Consider the following 21,751-nt stretch of genomic DNA (forward strand, 5'->3'; position numbering starts at 1 on the left):
ACAAAACGTTAACAATAATCTCAACACAAGATAAAAATATAGAAATATTGAATAATGTTATTTGAAGCCGATAACATGTGAAAACATTAACATCAACAAGTATTAGAAAAACAACAAAATATCTGACACAACAACTTAAGAAAAACAGAACTTTGTTACTGAGCAGAAACCACACACTTGGGTTTCCAAACAGATTCACAGCATTCAATAGACACCACATGATAGATCCGACTATGTCTCACCATAGCTTTCCCTTAACAACCAACACACGATTGAAATATCATCAATCACTTATAATGCAGCCTTATAATGCAAACAATGGCTTAAAACAGAAAAATAATTTTAAGGGACAAAAACCTCCCTTAATATACATCACTGTTGATATAGATCCGTAACGGAGCCAGCTCTACTGCAGCATCATGATAAACAGTCAAATGTGCAACCACTTACACTTCTTATATATAGCCATAGCTTTCCCTTAACAAACAACACACGATTGAAATTTCATCAAACACTAATAATACAGCCTTATAATGCAAACAAAGGGTTAAAACAGAAAAATAATTTGAAGGGACATAAACCCTCCCCTTATATGCATCACTGTTGACAGAGATCTGTACTGGGGCTAATACTACTGCAGCATCATCATAAATAGTCAGATTTGCAACCACTTCCCCGCCCCCCTTATAAAATTCAAAAACACATGTTCTTTTGTTTTCAAAAGGATTTATTATGGTCTATGAAGTTTACTTCAGATGTCGGGTGAATTTAAATGTAAATGCAGTAAAACATGGTTAACCACTTGTTAGGTGTAGTGTCCGTGACATGAAGCCAGTTGCAAATGGAAAGTGGTTTAAAGTGAAAGTAAATTAGTTTGTTCAGTGTTATGCCTTAATTTCACTATATATAACATGTCTATCTTAAAGTTATATTGGGAAATAACCGATAAAACTATTTCTGTTCCTTTTTTTAAACCCCTATACCGTTATTTCATAGGACAGTTTTTTAACATTACAATCTTAAAAGGTACAAAAAAACATCTTTCACTGGTTTAATATATTTCATTTGATGTCTTACTCAAAAACTAAGTTACTCTCTTATAAAAATGTAACTTCAGCTGGTAAACAATAGAATTACCAGCTTAAATCACTGTAACAAGTAATGTATGGATTTGGTGTCACGGACACTACGGCTGTCACGGACACTACATTTGGCCCTTTTTTAATATACTGAAACAATACAAGTGGTAAATTGATTACATTTTTATAACACATAAGGAAGGCAAACAGGGCCACTTTGGCTAATGACATCAGATCTCTACTATCTGAATATGACTGAGAGTTATGAGGGTGTCACGGACACTACAAAATTTTGGGACAAAAAATGTGGGCAACTTTCGTGATTTGTCATTCATAATCAATACGTTGACCCTATAAACATTTAGTACCAACTAATCACAGTTGGTCTTCCAATCAAATAGATGTTTTAGGAAACATTCTAGGGTAATGTTTACCAAGTGATAATAGAGAGATAAATCAATGCTGTTGTCAAAATATAAAAAGCGTAACGACACACCAATTTCACTTGTTATCACGCCATTTCCATTCAAATCCATGTATTAAGATGAAATAACTTGCAAAAGAAAGAAGAAATGCTATGTGATACTTTAAATATTCTGAATAATCGAAAAAATTAATCTAACAGTTTCAAAAAGTGAGTTTAAAAAATGTGCTTTTTCAGATGAAACAGCGTAACGCCCATTTTGACCCATTTTTAGGGTACTTTTTTCACTACTTAGCTCAAAATCATCACAAAAACTCCATCTTTTCGATGGGGTCTGTTTTGTTTTACTGGTTGTTTCATATTAAGTATAATACGCCACTTTCTTGCATTATAAATAAAGCATTCGAAAACTCAGTTCTTGTGTTTTTACAGATTTTTGCCTACAATTTCCCTGTGCTTCAATGCTCTCTTAAGTTTTGCGATTCTCAATATGGCCATCACATAGGACCACATGAACAAAGACGTCTGACTAGAAGTCCGACTGGAAGTCGGACAGTAAGTCTTTATTCATGTGGTCCTGGTGGGTCAATTGCCACATGGTAAATTTTAAATAACGTTGTTTCACTGACAGTTTCTTTTGAAAATATTTCGGAACCAGTCGCTAAAACGGTTACTACAACTTTTAAGTACTATCTCAGAAAATTCAAATTGCATAGTACCTGGAAATAACACTTGAAATCTAAATTATAAGGAAGAGACAGATAATTGAACTGGTCTTGTGATATCTGTCCTTTATCTAGGAAAAACAGCTGTAATCTATGAAAATACAACTTCTGCGTACTTTTGTACTGTACTATCAAATACAGATTAGAAGTTCACCATGATAGCGAAACGGTTAAAGGCATCATATTACATTACATTACATGATATAATATGATATGATATGATATGATATGATATGATGTTATATTATGTAAGAGTATGTTATATTATATACTATCATATTATATGATATGATACGATGCGATATGATATGATATGATATGATATGATATGATATGATATGATATGATATGATATGATATGATATGATATGATATTATATGATATATGATATTATATTGCATAACATTGTATTGTATTGTATTGTATTGTATTGTATTGTATTGTATTGTATTGTATTGTATTGTATTGTGTTGTATTACAGTATTTAAAAGCCTATGAGACGAAACTGGAGTTTATTTTTGTGCATTTTATCAGCAAATATGTAGCTTATAAGCTCATTTGCTATTTTTTCTGTAGTCACTAAATCTTACGCGCGTCTTCTGGTACACTTCAAGATTGTCAAGGACGATGTCTATGTAGTTCTGATTAACAAATTATTAAATTTTCATTTTTTTCATCAAACCAACCTCAAATGCCTCCCTTTTCTAGCCAAAAGCAACTGTACTCGCAACTTTCCTATGATCAGCGTTCTTGGACATTGACAATAACATCAACAAAATGTTGTTAAAAGAATTAAGTATAATTGAGTTAATATCTAATATTATTACATATGTACCACAGTTTACTTGCATCGAAGCGCGCGCGTACTACCGGTATTTGCACTGCAGTGCAAATACCAAAAACATTATTCCATACCTGCATGCAAATGAATAGAACAGCGCGTGATCCTTGTCTTTCAATGTGTGTCGCGTAAACTATTTAAAATGTGTTCGCTTGTGTTTTTAGTTCCTTTGTTTTCTCGATAAAATAAACAGGGGAAACATATGTAATAATAACAGAACCCCATGGCGAGCGATCAAGCTTGCCGTACCTGGGGTATTTGCACTCGTGTTTGCGTTGAATCCGGCTGTCCTTTCACTCGCTGCGCTCGTGAAAGCACGACCGCCGGATCCCCCGCAAACACTCGTGCAAATACCGCTGGTACGGCGCGCTTGCACTCTCTCGCCATGGGGTTCTGTCATATTATTTGAATTTTCAATTTCTATCCCACACTGATTGAAAAGGCAGAATAGGACACATTTCCCAAAGGGTTGTCTCTGCTGCCACGTGATATTTTCAATAAAGTCGAGTATCAGCTACCGATGATCTCCTGCCCTTGTAGCCAGCGCTTTACTTGCAATCCTTGATCAGCACACATTGATATTATCATTTCACAAACATCATGCCTCATTACCTATCATGCTACCTTATCAGAGACTCCGTCAACATCTCACCATGTACAAATGACGTGATAAAAGATATCACTTTCTTTCACCACATTAGTATATCGCGAGATGTTGACCGACCGATTTATAACCTGATAATCTATACTATTCAGTTAAATGGTTTCTTTTTCGTGGTTTTATGGGTTGATTGCAATTGTAAGGTCAAGTTTAAAGACTTGCATTCTTTTTTCCAGAGCCTCTTTTCGCCTTCAAGCCTGAGAAAATTGTTGGCGATGGCAAATCTAGGACCAAGGCGAGTGATGATATGGGCCCATCAACGTGCCCTCTCCACTGTCTTTGAGTTGTCCTTGGCAAGCAGATTGGAAAGCACAGTATTCCATGAACTGTATGTGATGGCATATTATCATGGTGATGACAGACTCTATGATAACCAAATAGCCACGGTGCCAGGATACACATTTAAAGATGTGATTGAAATACTAGAGAGAGATTACTCTGGAAAAGATGTCATTGTGTGCAAGGATATTGCGATGTGTTTGGATGGGAAGTATGATCGTCTGCCAAAAGGTTATATCCACACATTTATGATTCGAGATCCCAGGCTAAGTATCCCAAGTTTCTTAAAAGTAAAAGACCTCATTAATGAAACTGTCGATACGATACCAGATACTGGAGGAGTAGGGCAGTTATACGATCTTCACAACTACGTTACCAAGACACTGAAGCAGCAAAGTGTCATAATTGATGCGAGTGATCTAACCAACGAACCAGAAATATTAATCAGGAAATTTTGTGAAGCAGTTGGAATTCCTTATTGCGAAAGCTACTTGAATTGGAACACTGACCATTGGCATGCAGTTTGTAAGGATACTCCACTTCATGTGTTTTTCGACAATGCCGTCAACAGTACCCACTTCAAGCCAACAGATGACACCAACAATTACGTAGATACTTCAAGGTTGCCGCACTATGCTCAGTTACAAATTAGAGCTGCTCTCCCTTATTACAGCGAACTTTTTGAGAAAAGACTTCAACCATAATGATCGACTTGTCGAAGCCATGGCCACACTTACTGTGCCCTTGCGTACTTTAGAATGAGCCAATTAAATGAAAGATGTTCCATCTACTCGTATTTTCCGTCAACAAAATTCATAGCCGTAGCCTGGGGGCAAGAAGGGCAGCTGCCCCCGGAATTTTTTGGAAAAGTACAAATGTTTTGAAAACACAGTGATGCCGATAAAGTCGTTAATATTTCCTGGGATTTTCAGCACATGTGCTTTGAATTGATGCTTTACTAACGTCAAGCGTCTCTGTACTTTGTCGCTGTGTCAGATATCGCAATTTGCCAATAATGTCAGATAGTGAAAGTCCGAAGGAACGATGTCGTGTCTAGTAGTCTATTTGACATTTGTCCGGAAGCAGTCAGGGTACGCATACCATTTGTAGCCGACTAAAGGAACGAAGTCGTTCAACATGACGTCAGGTCGCATGAATGCATCACAGTGACTACGACAGCGTTCGATCTAATCTTAGTAGTAGCCGCGAAAGTGAAAGACTTAAACTTGTGCTCAAACGTTCCTAAATAACACTTTCAACCATTCTCTTACTAAATAAACAAATACAAGGTAGGGATCACCGTGCAAAGTTTGGAACTAGCGAAACAAATCACCAAACGTTTTGCGATATTTGAAATTCAAAATGGCCTCCATCCTCGTGCTAACTCTTATGGGGAAAATTACATTTTCGATTTTCAAAAAACTAGGACAGTGAACGTTTTTCTTTTTTCAACAGCTTCAAATCTTGAACGAGCTCTTGTGCAACAGTTGATACTATATATAAGGATAAAGTGAACTTTTCAAAAGTGAGATGGATACGCATCTAGAGTTCAAAGATATATCGTTGAGAACCACGAAACGTCACAGGAAAAATAAACCATGGTGCCATGGTGGTCAACACTACTCTCAGATGTGTGGAAATGAGCTTGTCTAAAGGGGAAACTGTGGCTCAGATGCAAAAGTCCAGTCAGGCTTAAAGCAACACTAAGACAGTCATTCGTGGAAGCTAGACGGTTGTTTGATTCTAAATTAATGAACGTAAAACGATGGTACAATAAATACAAGACCAGATATGAACTGAATATGCTCACGTGTTTTACAACAGGTTCATTAATAGTAGTGCGCTTCACAGAACAATAATAATAATAATAATAATAATTGGTTTATTTACCCGATTTGAAAAAGTCAATTACATGACACATGAACTCGAGAGGGAGAAAATAACAATGTAGAGGGTAAATGGGGAGTCGGGAAATAGCTTACAGCTAGTCTAGCCCAAACCCCGTCATGGTAGCTTGTCTGAGAAAAACAGTTAGCAAAGGGGGCTCATGATAACAATAACAAATAGTTCTTTAAGTAAATAAAAGAAAAGTGCTGAAATAATTACAATATAAGATATATGTTATCACTATATGAAGCAGGTTTTCTTCAACATTGCACAGAACTCTCAGATTTTAATCACTAATTACAAAACTTTATTTAATATGCAAATGAGCTGTTAATTAACTTGACACTGCTCAATGCTTCATGGGACAATTAGATATCCATCAGATCAACATTTGCAGCACGTTTCATTTAATTTAATGCTGTAATTTCAGGGTAATGTCACTAATTACAAAGTTCATTAAATATGCAAATAATCCCTAAATCAACTTGACACTATTCAATGATTCATAGCACAATTGAATATTTATCAAATCAATATCTGTAGCACGTTTCACAAAATTTGGTGCCGTAACTTCAGAGTTATATACCTAATTTACAAAGTTTATTAAATATGCAAATGAACCCTTAATTAACTTTACACTACTAAATGCTTTACAACACAGTTAGATATCTGTCAGATGAGTATATGCAGCAGTTTTCATCACATTTGATGCAGTTATTTCGGAGTTATATGACTAATTATAAAACTTTATGAAATATGCAAATGAGCTAATTATTACCTTGACACTGTTCAATGCTTCTCAGTACAATTGGATATTTATCAGATCAACATCTGTAGCAATTTTCATCACATTTAACGTTGTAATTTTGGAGTAATATCACTAATTACAAAGTTCATTAAATATGCAAATAAACCCTTAATTAACTTTACATAAGTAAATGCTCTACACCACAATTAGATATCTGTCGGATCATTATCTGCAGCAGATTTCATCACATTTGGTGCAGTTATTTTGGAGTTATATCACTAATTACAAAACTTCATAAAATATGCAAATGACCTATTTGTTAATTTGACACTGCAAAATGCATCTCAGTACAATTAGATACTTATCAAAACAATATCTGTACCCAATTTCAAAGACTTGGGTGCCGTAATTTCAGAGTTATATACCTAATTACAAATTTCATTAAATATGCAAATAGACCCTTAATTAATTTCACACTACTTAATGCTTTACACTACAGTTAGATATCAGTCGGATCAGTATCTGCAGCAGATTTCATCACATTTGGTGCAGTTATTTTGGAGTTATATCACTAATTACAAAACTTCATAAAATATGCAAATGAACTATTTGTTAATTTGACACTTGCCAAATGCTTCTCAGTACAATTAGATATTTATCAAAACAATATCTGTACCCAATTTCAAAGACTTAGGTGCCGTAATTTCAGAGTTATATACCTAATTACAAATTTCATTAAATATGCAAATGAACCCTTAATTAATTTCACACTACTTAATGCTTTACACTACAGTTAGATATCAGTCGGATCAGTATCTGCAGCAGATTTCATCACATTTGGTCAAGTTATATTAGAGTTATATGACTAATTACAAAACTTCATAAAATATGCAAATGACCTATTTATTAACTTGACACTGCCCAATGCTTCAAAGTATAATTAGATATATATCAGATCAATATTTGTTGCAAGTATCATCAAGTTTGGTACAGGAATTTCAGAGTCATCTTACTAATAACAAAAGTTCATTAAATATGCAAATGAGAAGGTAATTGACATGACACTCACAGTACCATCATAATGTTCTGAGATTGTCATCTGTGAAAAGTTTCCTGAAATTTTGTGCAGTATTTCTTGATATATGTCTACTCTGTCATTACCGTCTCCATAGGGAAACCATTGTACGGAAAAAAACGATATTGCATAACTTCATTAATATGCAAGCCACACTAACCAAAATCTAATCAGTTCTTGCAAGTAGCATATGGTACCTGTGTATTAAATCTGACTTGAATCCGTTCAGGCGTTTTTGAGTTATCGTGTAAACAGACAGACAGACACACACACACACACACACTAACACACACACACACACACACACGGACAGACAGACAGACATCGCTATGACAATAGCCCACGTGTTTACACACGTGAGCTAAAAAATGCTGGATGTGCACACCGAAGGGACAAATTTTTGGAAAGAATGGAACGATATACTTTCACCAATCAAACGTAAACAACCAATACGAATCTAAAATTGTAAATGAGGGTGGTATCATTTACTTAACCTGAGGCTGTGTTGAACAGGTGGAGAATGGATTTTGCAAATTTATTCAGAACGAATGAACCTATAACAAAACATGACCCAGGTATCCATAAAGAGTTTTATGGATACCTGTGTGGAATAATGAATAAATTCAAGCCATTTGACAAATATGATGACTCGAGTCTCCCAGACACATGCCATCCAGACACTTCTGAATTAAATCAACCAATCAGGATTGCAAAAACTGAAAGGTCCAAAGAGTCAATAAAATTCAATTTGAATTTTATTGATCAACAACCACAAAACGACTAATGAACACAAACAACAACACAAACAACAACAAAAAATGTAGCCCATTTTTCAAGACATCTGATATAAAGCTGGCACTGCTAAAACACTGGCATATAATTGAGAAAGATGAAATACTTAACCAAAGCTTTCCGACACAAATAATAATTGCATACAGAAGAAACAGAAACATAAAAGATACATTAGTGAAGGCAAGACTAAACAAACAAACGAACAACAACAAAGCGGTTACAGCGTCCTAACACAAGCCTTAACAAATCAAAACTTATACATTCTAACAACACTGTTAGAAGAGCAAAACAATCAAACATAAACCACACAAAACATATCAATTCAAACGACTGATGGAAGAACATCTCGAGGTTCCGAAACAAAAGCATCAAAGGATCACATTGTCTCAGACATAACCGATCCAGCTTCGTCTTGCCATGGCACACTCTGAACTTTAATTGCCAAAGCACTATATACAATAAAACACTAATAAATAACATACAAACAACATTAAACACGGCAGGGAAAACAATACACGTCTAAACAATCAGCAAGATACTAAACACGCGAAATAACTAAAACACAATTGAGTAGCTGATGTGTGTAGCCACTTTCTCTTTATTTTACTTTTTCTATGCTTTTGCAGAGTGCTTCGGTGGATTAGCCAGAGAAATTCACATTCGGTTGTTAGTAAAACAAGTCGCAGATTATGATTCTGTCAAGGAATTAATTCTCGAGGGTTATGAGTCGGTGCCAGAAGCTTATCCTCAAAAATGTAAAGATTGTGAGAAAGTGAAATATCGAACTTACTTAGGATCAACTGTTGAAAATTGGTGTTCGTCAGAGAAAGTTTATCAAGATCATGCAAAGTTACAACAACTCATTTTGATAGAGAAATTTGAAAGGTGCCATTTCAAACTTTCCTATACCAAATTGCACGAGACAACTAATGCTCTTTTTTGGTATGGATGGTCACTGAAGGAAGTTTTATTGAAATTTCTCCACCATTACTGAGGCTTTGACTGACTTACTTCAAAAGAATGAAAAGTTTGTTTGGTCAGAACCATGCCAACAGGCATTTGATACACTTAAAGCCATACTTCAAAGTGCTCCAGTCTTGCTTGCATCAGATTTCAGTTTGGTATTCAAATTAGCTGTAGATGCTGGTGGTGTAGCTGCCAGTGCTATTTTATTGCAAGTGGATAGTCATCAAAGAAAAAACTACTCTATCATTGAAAAAGAGTGTCTATTTTTAATATTAGCTTTACAGCAGTTTTAAGTTTCTTACTTCTTTAGATCATATTGATCAAAACCCTGTTGTTTTTCTTAGAAATTAAAGGCAAAAATCAGAGATTGTTAAGATGCAGTTTAATGTTACAGGAGTTTCACCTCGACATCAGACATATCAAGGGCAAAGACGATTTGATTGCAAACTCTTTCTCTCGCATTTAGAGTTTATCATTTTGACGCTTTTAATATCACATTTGTTAATATTTTTTTCGAAAAATCGTCTTTTATGAAGAAGGGTGAATTATGTAGGTCATTTCCCTCATGACTTAAGTTTAATTAATTAGTCCAGAACATTCTGAAGGTCGTTTAAGGTCATTTTTGTCTATGACCTAGAATTCAATTTGTCATGTTTAGAACGTTCTGGAAGTTCATGTTTACTACAAGTGAAGATATTTTTAGAACTGTAATAAGCATATCAATAGAAATTTTAAATTGTTCTGATTTCTTATATTATCATTTTAGCGTAAATATTGGGCGGTACAAGTTTTTAGACATACTGAGAGATCATTTTGTTGATTTCAAGACTTTTTCGGGATCACGTCACAGTGTTTACTTCAAGACCTTCACACTCACACGCTGGATTTATTCTGTGGAAACGGTTTTGCTGATGAATATAACCAGAATCTCACAATTTACTCCATAATTTCACTTTGCCAGAACGTCGATCTTTGTTACGGTGGAAGTACTGTGGTTTGTGTAAAGGCTTTTTGTTCTTGAAAGACTATGCTTATTTACCAATGTAAATGAATTCGAAGATGCTCTAGAAAGTCAAAGCTTTTGATTGCTTTACTTGCTCAGCAATGTTCTGAAAAGGTAAAAATAGAGATCTGATACCTGATCGAATTGGTACTTCCATTATAGTATATTGAGATACAGCATGCCAAATAACTAAGTATGGTGACATGAATTATATCGAAGTACTTCGATTTACCGACACAACGCCATCACAAAACAATGAGCATAGCTTTTTCTAACTGAACACTTCTGGTGCACTTTTACCTCAGACTATGATTATTGCTGCTATTTAATCACTGTATGGCTTCCGAAATATACATTTTGTTGCATTTTCCTCGTACAATTTCTTATAAAGAGTGACTGGGAGTTGTCATTTAGGTAAAGGTAGTGACCCTCCCTTATACTGTTTTTGTGGAGATTTTGTCAAAACGCATTGTAAAAAACTCTAGGCGACCTCTCCGTTTTGTAAATATTTCATGAATCATAAATACATAAATCAAAGATAAATAAACAAATAAATAAATAAACAAATAAACAAATGAATAAAATACATCTACAGTAATTCATATGGAAGACGATGAGTGGACCTTTAGTGTTCCACACGGGAGTTATTTCGTATTCCTATGACTGAAGTCGGGGAAAGAAAAACCCGCAAAATTCCACGTGTAGAATGCCATAACATACAAAAAGCATATTTACAGAATTTACATTCACAATGACATTCATCATTAGCATACAGTTTAAACGCACGACTTACCTGCTGTCCTATCGGGTGAAGTTTTCAATAGTTTGGTTTGAAATAGTTCACAAAGTTCTTGTACAGTTTATAATCTAAAATGGCATCTATTAACTTCACTATTCGATTCGAATTGTACTTTTATCCAAACTTAAGTTTTCATTTTCGCCCATAGATTGAAAATGTCCATTGGCTTCTCCATCAATGTAGGTGACCCTCACGTTTGTTTCGCTGCATGGTGTGATATAAATGCTCGCGAGCGCGAACAAGTTGGTCTGAAATGAAGCATTGTTTTAGGTGAGAGATCGGCTAACACGGGGGTCATGGTCTTTTGACATGGGCTCAAAACCCCAGACCCCCCTTATAATAAATTTCGTCCATCAAGCAAACACGCCTTTGATACTGTCGGAGATATAAATGGCATGGTGTTTGTCCATTCTAAGTATCTTGTTATAATTCAATTTCTATAACTTGAAGTTAGCCGATATGATATCTGTAAATAATTTTCCAATTTTGCAAGCAAAGGTGATTGTAGCATTCAGAGCGGGAAAGCAACGCCTAGATATAAGATTTAGAGAACTCTTGCTCAGAACTTTCATGATTTCCAGACTTAACCATACGGTGAGCGATCATTTTCACATTCATCTCATTACCCCCCCCCCCCCCCCCAAAAAAAGGAAAAAAATCACATCAAGCACCAAATGTTGATAACGTCAGATCTTCACTAATCTAAACTCAAAACTCATATATTTCGACGAGTATTTCTGTTGAACTGTAAGCGTCAATTAGCATCTTGTTAGGGATATTGGGCGCTAAACAATATGTAATTTCTTTAAACTATAGAACTATAAGCTTTAAAGTACTGCAAGTATGGGAATATCCCCGAAGGAATGTGACATTTAGAAAAATATGCCCAAATCTAACAACTGTATAGCTTGATTTTTAGTATTTGATGTGTTCAAATGTTTATTAACAATGATTTTAGGATGATGTTTCTCTAATCTGCGTGAGAACACATTAAATTTGTCTTTGCACCTTTTCGCAGATATGACAGTATGTGGCATGTCATCAAGGTACAGCTATATAGTGTGCTTATTTACCAATGATAACGTTATTTCATATCATGATGCCTGAGGATGGCTCTTCGTGATTTCAAATGTTGTCAAAATATCGTGGAAAATGTTCAAGTTGTGATTACGGGCTTGTCAGACTGATTTGTTTTCTGGTCCTTCTACACCCACAATGCATTCCGTTCACTTTGTTGACCTGTATACAACTAAATCATGCCTCCCACCATTTCTTTTATGTTTGCATTGTTATGTTCGTCAGTCAATATTCAAGACAAACACTTACGTTTCACTGGTCTGTACTGAACATATTCTTTGAATGAATGCAAGAGAAAATTCGTTTATTTTCACAAGTGCTCTTTCAAAACATTAGTGTTAAAGTTCATCGTTGCCCGCTTTTTGTCAGCTATTCCCACCATACATGCAGTTAAGCGGTCTGTTACTGCACAACTTCACTAACCCGGGAGCCCTCACTTTAATCACATGCACATTTCCTAACATCGGACACCACCAAAACCGAAGAGAGTTCCCCCTCCTCATAAGGTATGTGTACCTTATACCTTTGTGTGAGGCTTAATGTGTAAATTTCAGATGTAGTCGCAGTTTGTGTGCCTGCTTTTAAAAAATATTTCGTCGTGGTGTTTTGTGTAAGATTTGGTGATCGTGAATGCAGCGAAAAGTACCGATGATTTGATTCAGTCTTTTTTAGTCAATTTCCTTATATAAATTATCGCATTGTTCCTAGTTGCCTTCAGTTTGCAGCATAAGCTCACATAAACCACATTCTCACTTTCCACTCTTTTTCTCACATAGACCGCATTACGACTCTCCACTTTGTGTTGTAATTAATTGGTAGGGAAAGTATTCGGTGAATAGCTGGTACATGGTGCTCTTTAAAACGCCACAACTCGACCTTATCACAGCTACTCAGATAAAGTGCACGTTTTCATATTGTGAGTTCATCAACCTTTCCCTTTGTATGAGATTGGAAGTTTTTCTAACACGTCAAAACTCCAATCCGCCAATCAATCAATTAATCAATCAATCAATCAGTTGATTGATGGCTGAATGTCAAAACTTGTCGTTATAAGCATCAAAGGGACAAAGTCACTCCTTTCTGACCATATCAAGCAACATTGAGTACTTTCATAAAGTGACTCAGTGTACAAAATTACTATAATTGTATATAGGCCTAACTGTAAAAGTGGAACTCTTTGCTAAATGCAAACAGGTGATATCGTTTATGAGCTCAGACAAAATGGAATTTTCCCATTCTGACTTGCTTTCCTATGACAAGTAAACATTATCACAATATAAGGTAAAGCTGCTAGACATGGATGATGCATAACCGAATATGTCACAAATTAGCAGGATCAGTTAAAGAGTTACGCTGCAAGTCCTGACGTGTGTCGACAGCCTTCGATGGTGACACTTTGCTCTAATTACATAGCAAGCAGACACATGAATGTAATAAGCCAAAGAACAAGCCTTTATTGCAACAGAACACGGTGGTTTGCCAAAGCACATGATACTTGCTTACGCCATGTTGCTAACCGAAAGCAATTTAAAAAATTCAGGCAAAGAAATCGGACCAATATTATCAACAAATTTCCAGTCATGGTCATAGGACTTTTATCAGTATCTCCAAACAACTTTACCATAAAATACATTTTAAATAATGTACAGATTGGACCAATTTTAGTGAGCATGTTTCCAACATTTTTTGCAGATACATTCATGAAAAGATCGACTGTGATGTCAAATCTACAACCAATGCGTATTAAACTCTGGGCCCACGTACTCTTTCTACTGCCTTCGAGTTGTCTGTAGCGAGTACACTTAAGATCAACGTTATTTACATGAATTGTATACATTGCCGATGAAAGTACCCATTGCAAGCACACACTTGACAAAGACAAGCCTGTTGACATGTCGGACTTGCCGCACCACGCTCAGTTACAAAATCGAGGTGCTCTACCTTCTTACAGTGAACTGTTTGAGAAAAGACGTAAACCATAATACTCCAATTGTAAAAGTAATAGCATTGTATGCCGTGAGAATTTTAAGAGTGGTGTAACCTCACCAAATGCATTAAAATCCATAAATGCAATACCAACCATAATTGTAATAATAAAATAAACATACATGTAGAAGTTAACCGTGAATGTAATGGCACTCTATCGTAAATGTAATACACAAATTAACCACATTTGTAATGAACATCAACAATAAATGAACAAGCAATACAACAGGATTTGATCATTTTTTGCCTGTTAGGGGCTTCCCTCCGTGAACATTACGGTTTGAATATTTGACATAAAAATAAAGCCATTCGGTGATAAACCTAGAACAACTGTAACATGTAAAATGTTTGGGTTGCCTCGAATTTGTTATCATTACTTTCGGAACCTACTTACTGGTCGGTACTTTGTAATTGACTCTATAAATAATTACGGCTCTCTTATGGTAACCACCTTTTAAAATCTCATCCCTTACGGAACTTCATTTAAGTTACAATAAATGTGTATCGAGTCAGTTTGACTCAGTTTACTCTTTTCGGAAATCATTGTGATGTCAGACCTCTTTTACATGTTTCATTTGGTGCTTAAAGTTTGACCTTATCACTTAGCATTACCTGATTAATCGTAGACAGGCCTTTACATTGAACTAGCGTACGCAATGAGTACTTTTACTGATACCTCAAACAACAGAGCCGAGTGGCGTAAGCAAGCGAGAACTGTTAAAACATTCATATAAAAATCATGTAGTACAATGTCCTTGTACAAAGCTTGAAAGTAATTAGTTAAGATACGCCTTAGAAAGATACTGATAAGCTTCTACGGTCTTGGGGCAGTGGATTCATAGAGGTGTCATAATAAGTTCCAGCTTATTTCTATGTAACGATATGGCGGAGAACCGGAATCCCTACAATGTCGTAACGGGGAAAATTTATTACCTGGTAAATTCTATTACGATTCAGTTAAAAGAGCACGTTTGACATGTTACTCTTTTGTGGTTTTATGGGTTTATATGCCATTGTAACGTCAATTTTAAACACTTGCATTCTGTTTTCCACATCTTCTTTTTGCCTTGAAGCTTGAGAAAACTGTTGGCGATGGCAAATCTGGGACCAAGGCGTGTGATGATATGGGCCCATCCACGTGCCCTCTCCACTGTCTTTGAGTTGTCCTTGGCTAGCAGAGTGGAAAGCAAAGTATTCCACGAACTGTATGCGAGGGCATACTATTCTGGTGATGACAGAGTCTATGATAACAAAATAGCCAGGATGCCAGGATACACTTTTAAAGATGCGATTGAAATACTAGAGAAAGATTACTCACGAAAAGATGTCATTTTGTGCAAGGATATCGCGATGTGTTTGGATGGGAAGTATGATCGTCTGCCAAAAGGTTATATCCACACATTTCTGATTCGAGATCCGAGACTTAGTATCCGTAGTCTATGCAAAGTTTTAGAAATCACTGACCAACCTAAGGGGATGCCACTTACTGGGGGAGTGAAGCAGTTATATGATCTTCACAACTACGTAACCAATACACTGAAGCAGCAAAGTATCATAATCGATGCGAGTGATCTAACCAACGAACCAGAAAAATTAATCAGGAAGCTTTGTGAAGCAGTTGGAATTCCTTATTGCGAAAGCTACTTAAATTGGAAACCCTACAACACTGACCATTGGCATGCAGTTTGTAAGGATACTCCACTTCATGTGCTTTTCGACAATGCCGTCAAAAGTACCCACTTCAAGCCAACAGATGACACCAACAATTACGTAGATATTTCAAGGTTGCCGCACTATGCTCAGTTACAAATTAGAGCTGCTCTCCCTTATTACAACGAACTTTTTGAGAAAAGACTTCAACCATAATGATCGACTTGTCGAAGCCAACACTTACTGTGCCCTTGCGTACCTTAGAATGAGCCAATTAAGTGAAAGATGTTCCATCTACTCGTTTTTTTCCGTCAACAAAATAGCGTTGATCGCGATTTCGGGTTTGTTACTAAATATAGCTGCACGCGCGCGACTTTCGGACAAATATGCTTAAATTCGGACAAATTTTGTCGTTGTATGTGCGGCTGTTGTTGCAGCTTGTAGTCTCAGTCATCAATTCATACGAATAAGAGAGTGGGGATTTAGCCGAGCGGTTCTCTCTGTGGCCTCTCCGCTTTGCGACTGATTCCGTATGTTGTGGGTTCGAACCCGATTGAAAACTAGCCGTATTTGACGCTAAATAGCCATTCTAACACTCGCAGGTTTTATTTTCGTCGTTTATGCGGAAAATGCGGACAAATGTTTATTTATGCATATTAATGAGAGAGAACAGCGACGTCATTTGCGATCAGCGCTATTCATAGCCGTAGCCTTGGGGCAAGGAGGCAGCTGCCCCCCCCCCCCCGAATTTTTGGGAAAAGTACAAATGTTTTGAATACACAGAGATGCTGATAAAATCGTTAATATTTCCTGGGATTCCAATCACATGTGCTTTGAATTGATGGTTTACTAACGTCAAGTGTCTCATTTTTTCACTGTGTCAGCTATCGCAATTTGTCAAATGTCAGATAGCGAAAGTCCGAATGAATGATGTCGCGTCTAGCAGTCTATTTTGACATTTGTCCGGACGCAGGCAGGGTACGTATACCATTTTGTAGCAGACTAAAGGAACAAAGTCGTTCAACATGACGTCAGGTCGCATGAATGCATCACAGTGACTACGATAGCGTTCGATCTAATCTTTTAAGGTTGTAGCCGCGAAAGTGAAAGACTTAAACTTGTGCTCAAACTTTCCTAAATAACACTTTCAACCATTCTCTTACTAAATAAACAAATACAAGGTAGGGATCACCGTGCAAAGTTTGGAACTAGCGAAACAAATCACCAAACGTTTTGCGATATTTGAAATTCAAAATGGCCTCCATCCTCGTGCTAACTCTTATGGGGAAAATTACATTTTCGATTTTCAAAAAACTAGGACAGTGAACGTTTTTCTTTTTTCAACAGCTTCAAATCTTGAACGAGCTCTTGTGCAACAGTTGATGCTATATATAAGGATAAAGTGAACTTTTCAAAAGTGAGATGGATACGCATCTAGAGTTCAAAGATATATCGTTGAGAACCACGAAACGTCACAGGAAAAATAAACCATGGTGCCATGGTGGTCAACACTACTCTCAGATGTGTGGAAATGAGCTTGTCTAAAGGGGAAACTGTGGCTCAGATGCAAAAGTCCAGTCAGGCTTAAAGCAACACTAAGACAGTCATTCGTGGAAGCTAGACGGTTGTTTGATTCTAAATTCATGAACGTAAAACGATGGTACAATAAATACAAGAAAAATGCTGGATGTGCACATCGAAGGGACAAATTTTTGGAAAGAATGTAACGATATACTTTCACCAATCAAACGTAAACAAGCAATACGAATCTAAAATTGTAAATAAGGGCGTATCATTTACTAAACCTGAGGCTGTGTTGAACAGGTGGAGAATGGATTTTGCAAATTTATTCAGAACGAATGAACCTATAACAAAACATGACCCAGGTATCCATAAAGAGTTTTATGGATACCTGTGTGGAATAATGAATAAATTCAAGCCATTTGACAAATATGATGACTCGAGTCTCCCAGACACATGCCATCCAGACACTTCTAAATTAAATCAACCAATCAGGATTGCAAAAATTGAAAGGTCCAAAGAATCAATAAAATTCAATTTGGATTTTATTGATCAAAAACCACAAAACAACTAATGAACATAAACAACAACACAAACAACAACAAAAAATGTAGCCCATTTTTCAAGACATCTGATATAAAGCTGGCACTGCTAAAACACTGGCATATAATTGAGAAAGATGAAATACTTAACCAAAGCTTTCCGACACAAATAATAATTGCATACAGAAGAAACAGAAACATAAAAGATACATTAGTGAAGGCAAGACTAAACAAACAAACGAACAACAACAAAGCGGTTACAGCGTCCTAACTGAAGCCTTAACAAATCAAAACTTATACATTCTAACAACACTGTTAGAAGAGCAAAACAATCAAACATAAACCACACAAAACATATCAATTCAAACGACTGATGGAAGAACATCTCGAGGTTCCGAAACAAAAGCATCAAAGGATCACATTGTCTCAGACATAACCGATCCAGCTTCGTCTTGCCATGGCACACTCTGAACTTTAATTGCCAAAGCACTATATACAATAAAACACTAATAAATAACATACAAACAACATTAAACACTGCAGGGAAAACAATACACGTCTAAACAATCAGCAAGAAACTAAACACGCGAAATAACTAAAACACAATCGAGTAGCTGATGTGTGTAGCCACTTTCTCTTTATTTTACTTTGTCTATGCTTTTGCAGAGTGCTTCGGTGGATTAGCCAGAGAAATTCACATTCGGTTGTTAGTAAAACAAGTCGCAGATTATGATTCTGTCAAGGAATTAATTCTCGAGGGTTATGAGTCGGTGCCAGAAGCTTATCCTCAAAAATGTAAAGATTGTGAGAAAGTGAAATATCAAACTTACTTAGGATCAACTGTTGAAAATTTGATGTTCGTCAGAGAAAGTTTATCAAGATCATGCAAAGTTACAACAACTCATTTTGATAGAGAAATTTGAAAGGTGCCAATTCAAACTTTCCTATACCAAATTGCACGAGACAACTAATGCTCTTTTTTCGTATGGATGGTCACTGAAGGAAGTTTTATTGAAATTTCTCCACCATTACTGAGGCTTTGACTGACTTACTTCAAAAGAATGAAAAGTTTGTTTGGTCAGAACCATGTCAACAGGCATTTAATACACTTAAAGCCATACTTCAAAGTGCTCCAGTCTTGCTTGCATCAGATTTCAGTTTGGTATTCAAATTAGCTGTAGATGCTTGAGGTGTAGCTGCCAGTGCTATTTTATTGCAAGTGGATAGTCATCAAAGAAAAAACTACTCTATCATTGAAAAAGAGTGTCTATTTATAATATTAGCTTTACAGCAGTTTTAAGTTTCCTACTTCTTTAGATCATATTGATGAAAACCCTGTTGTTTTTCTTAGAAATTAAAGGCAAAAATCAGAGATTGTTAAGATGCAGTTTAATGTTACAGGAGTTTCACCTCGACATCAAACATATCAAGGGCAAAGACGATTTGATTGCAAACTCTTTCTCTCGCATTTAGAGTTTATCGTTTTGACGCTTTTAATATCACATTTGTTAATATTTTTTTCGAAAAATCGTCTTTTTTGAAGAAGGGTGAATTATGTAGGTCATTTCCCTCATGACTTAAGTTTAATTAGTCCAGAACATTCTGAAGGTCGTTTAAGGTCATTTTGTCTATGACCTAGAATTCACTTTGTCATGTTTAGAACGTTCTGGAAGTTCATGTTTACTACAAGTGAAGATATTTTTAGAACTGTAATAAGCATATCAATAGAAATTTTAAATTGTTCTGATTTCTTATATTATCATTTTAGCGCAAATATTGGGCGGTACAAGTTTTTAGACATACTGAGAGATCATTTTGTTGATTTCAAGACTTTTTCGGGATCACGTCACAGTGTTTACTTCAAGACCTTCACACTCACACGCTGGATTTATTCTGTGGAAATGGTTTTGCTGATGAATATAACCAGAATCTCACAATTTACTCCATAATTTCACTTTGCCAGAACGTCGATTTTTGTTACGGTGGAAGTACTGTGGTTTGCGTAAAGGCTTTTTGTTCTTGAAAGACTATGCTTATTTACCAATGTAAATGAATTCGAAGATGCTCTAGAAAGTCAAAGCTTTTGATTGCTTTACTTGCTCAGCAATGTTCTGAAAAGGTAAAAATAGAGATCTGATACCTGATCGAATTGGTACTTCCATTATAGTATATTGAGATACAGCATGCCAAATAACTAAGTATGGTGACATGAATTATATCGAAGTACTTCGATTTACCGACACAACGCCATCACAAAACAATGAGCATAGCTTTTTCTAACTGAACACTTCTGGTGCACTTTTACCTCAGACTATGATTACTGCTGCTATTTAATCACTGTATGGCTTCCGAAATATACATTTTGTTGCACTTTCCTCGTACAATTTCTTATAAAGAGTGACTGGGAGTTGTCATTTAGGTAAAGGTAGTGACCCTCCCTTATACTGTTTTTGTGGAGATTTTGTCAAAACGCTATCAAAACGCATTGTAAAAAACTCTAGGCGACCTCTCCGTTTTGATAATATTTCATGAATCATAAATAAATAAATCAAAGATAAATAAACAAATAAATAAATAAACAAATAAACAAATGAATAAAATACATCTACAGTAATTCATATGGAAGACGATGAGTGGACCTTTAGTGTTCCACACGGGAGTTATTTCGTATTCCTATGACTGAAGTCGGAGAAAGAAAAACCCGCAAAATTCCACGTGTAGAATGCCATAAAATACAAAAAGCATATTTACAGAATTTATATTCACAATGACATTCATCATTAGCATACAGTTTAAACGCACGACTTACCTGCTGTTCTATCGGGTGAAGTTTTCAATAGTTTGGTTTGAAATAGTTCACAAAGTTCTTGTACAGTTTATAATCTAAAATGGCATCTATTAACTTCACTATTCGATTCGAATTGTACTTTTATCCAAACTTAAGTTTTCATTTTCGGCCATAGATTGAAAATGTCCATTGGTTATCCATCAGTATAGGTGACCCTCACGTTTGTTTCGCTGCATGGTGTGATATAAATGCTCGCGAGCGCGAACAAGTTGGTCTGAAATGAAGCATTGTTTTAGGTGAGAGATCGGCTAACATGGGGGTCATGGTCTTTTGACATGGGCTCAAAACCCCAGACCCCCCTCATAATAAATTTCGTCCATCAAGCAAACACGCCTTTGATACTGTCGGAGATATAAATGGCATGGTGTTTGTCCATTCTAAGTATCTTGTTATAATTCAATTTCTATAACTTGAAGTTAGCCGATATGATATCTGTAAATAATTTTCCAATTTTGCAAGCAAAGGTGATTGTAGCATTCAGAGCGGGAAAGCAACGCCTAGATATAAGATTTAGAGAACTCTTGCTCAGAACTTTCATGATTTCCAGACTGAACCATACGGTGAGCGATCATTTTTACATTCATCTCATTACCCCCCCCCCAAAAAAAAAGGAAAAAAAATCACATCAAGCACCAAATGTTGATAACGTCAGATCTTCACTAATCTAAACTCAAAACTCATATATTTCGACGAGTATTTCTGTTGAACTGTAAGCGTCAATAAGCATCTTGTTAGGGATATTGGGCGCTAAACAATATGTAATTTAAACTATAGAACTATAAGCTTTAAAGTACTGCAAGTATGGGAATATCCCCGAAGGAATGTGACATTTAGAAAAATATGCCCA

The 21,751-nt window shown here is 35.9% G+C and overlaps 2 protein-coding genes across 2 annotated transcripts; both read left to right on the forward strand.

Annotated features, from left to right (window-relative positions):
- Positions 1 to 3,946: 3,946 nt before the first annotated feature.
- LOC139152315 (uncharacterized) lies at positions 3,947 to 4,714 on the forward strand. The gene has a single exon (XM_070725458.1). It carries the CDS (start codon positions 3,947 to 3,949, stop codon positions 4,712 to 4,714), a length of 768 nt encoding a protein of 255 aa, XP_070581559.1.
- A 10,721-nt stretch (positions 4,715 to 15,435) lies between these two features.
- LOC139152316 (uncharacterized) lies at positions 15,436 to 16,209 on the forward strand. The gene has a single exon (XM_070725459.1). The coding sequence runs from the start codon at positions 15,436 to 15,438 to the stop codon at positions 16,207 to 16,209; it is 774 nt and encodes a 257-aa protein (XP_070581560.1).
- The last annotated feature ends 5,542 nt before the right edge of the window (positions 16,210 to 21,751 follow it).

Source organism: Ptychodera flava, chromosome 15 (genome assembly GCF_041260155.1).
Source record: "Ptychodera flava strain L36383 chromosome 15, AS_Pfla_20210202, whole genome shotgun sequence".
In the NCBI taxonomy this organism is placed as follows: domain Eukaryota; kingdom Metazoa; phylum Hemichordata; class Enteropneusta; family Ptychoderidae; genus Ptychodera; species Ptychodera flava.

What these genes read in the sequence shown, in the direction of transcription:
- LOC139152315 (XM_070725458.1), top strand. Translation starts at nt 3,947, where the DNA reads ATGGCAAATCTAGGACCAAGGCGAGTGATGATATGGGCCCATCAACGT.
- LOC139152316 (XM_070725459.1), top strand. Translation starts at nt 15,436, where the DNA reads ATGGCAAATCTGGGACCAAGGCGTGTGATGATATGGGCCCATCCACGT.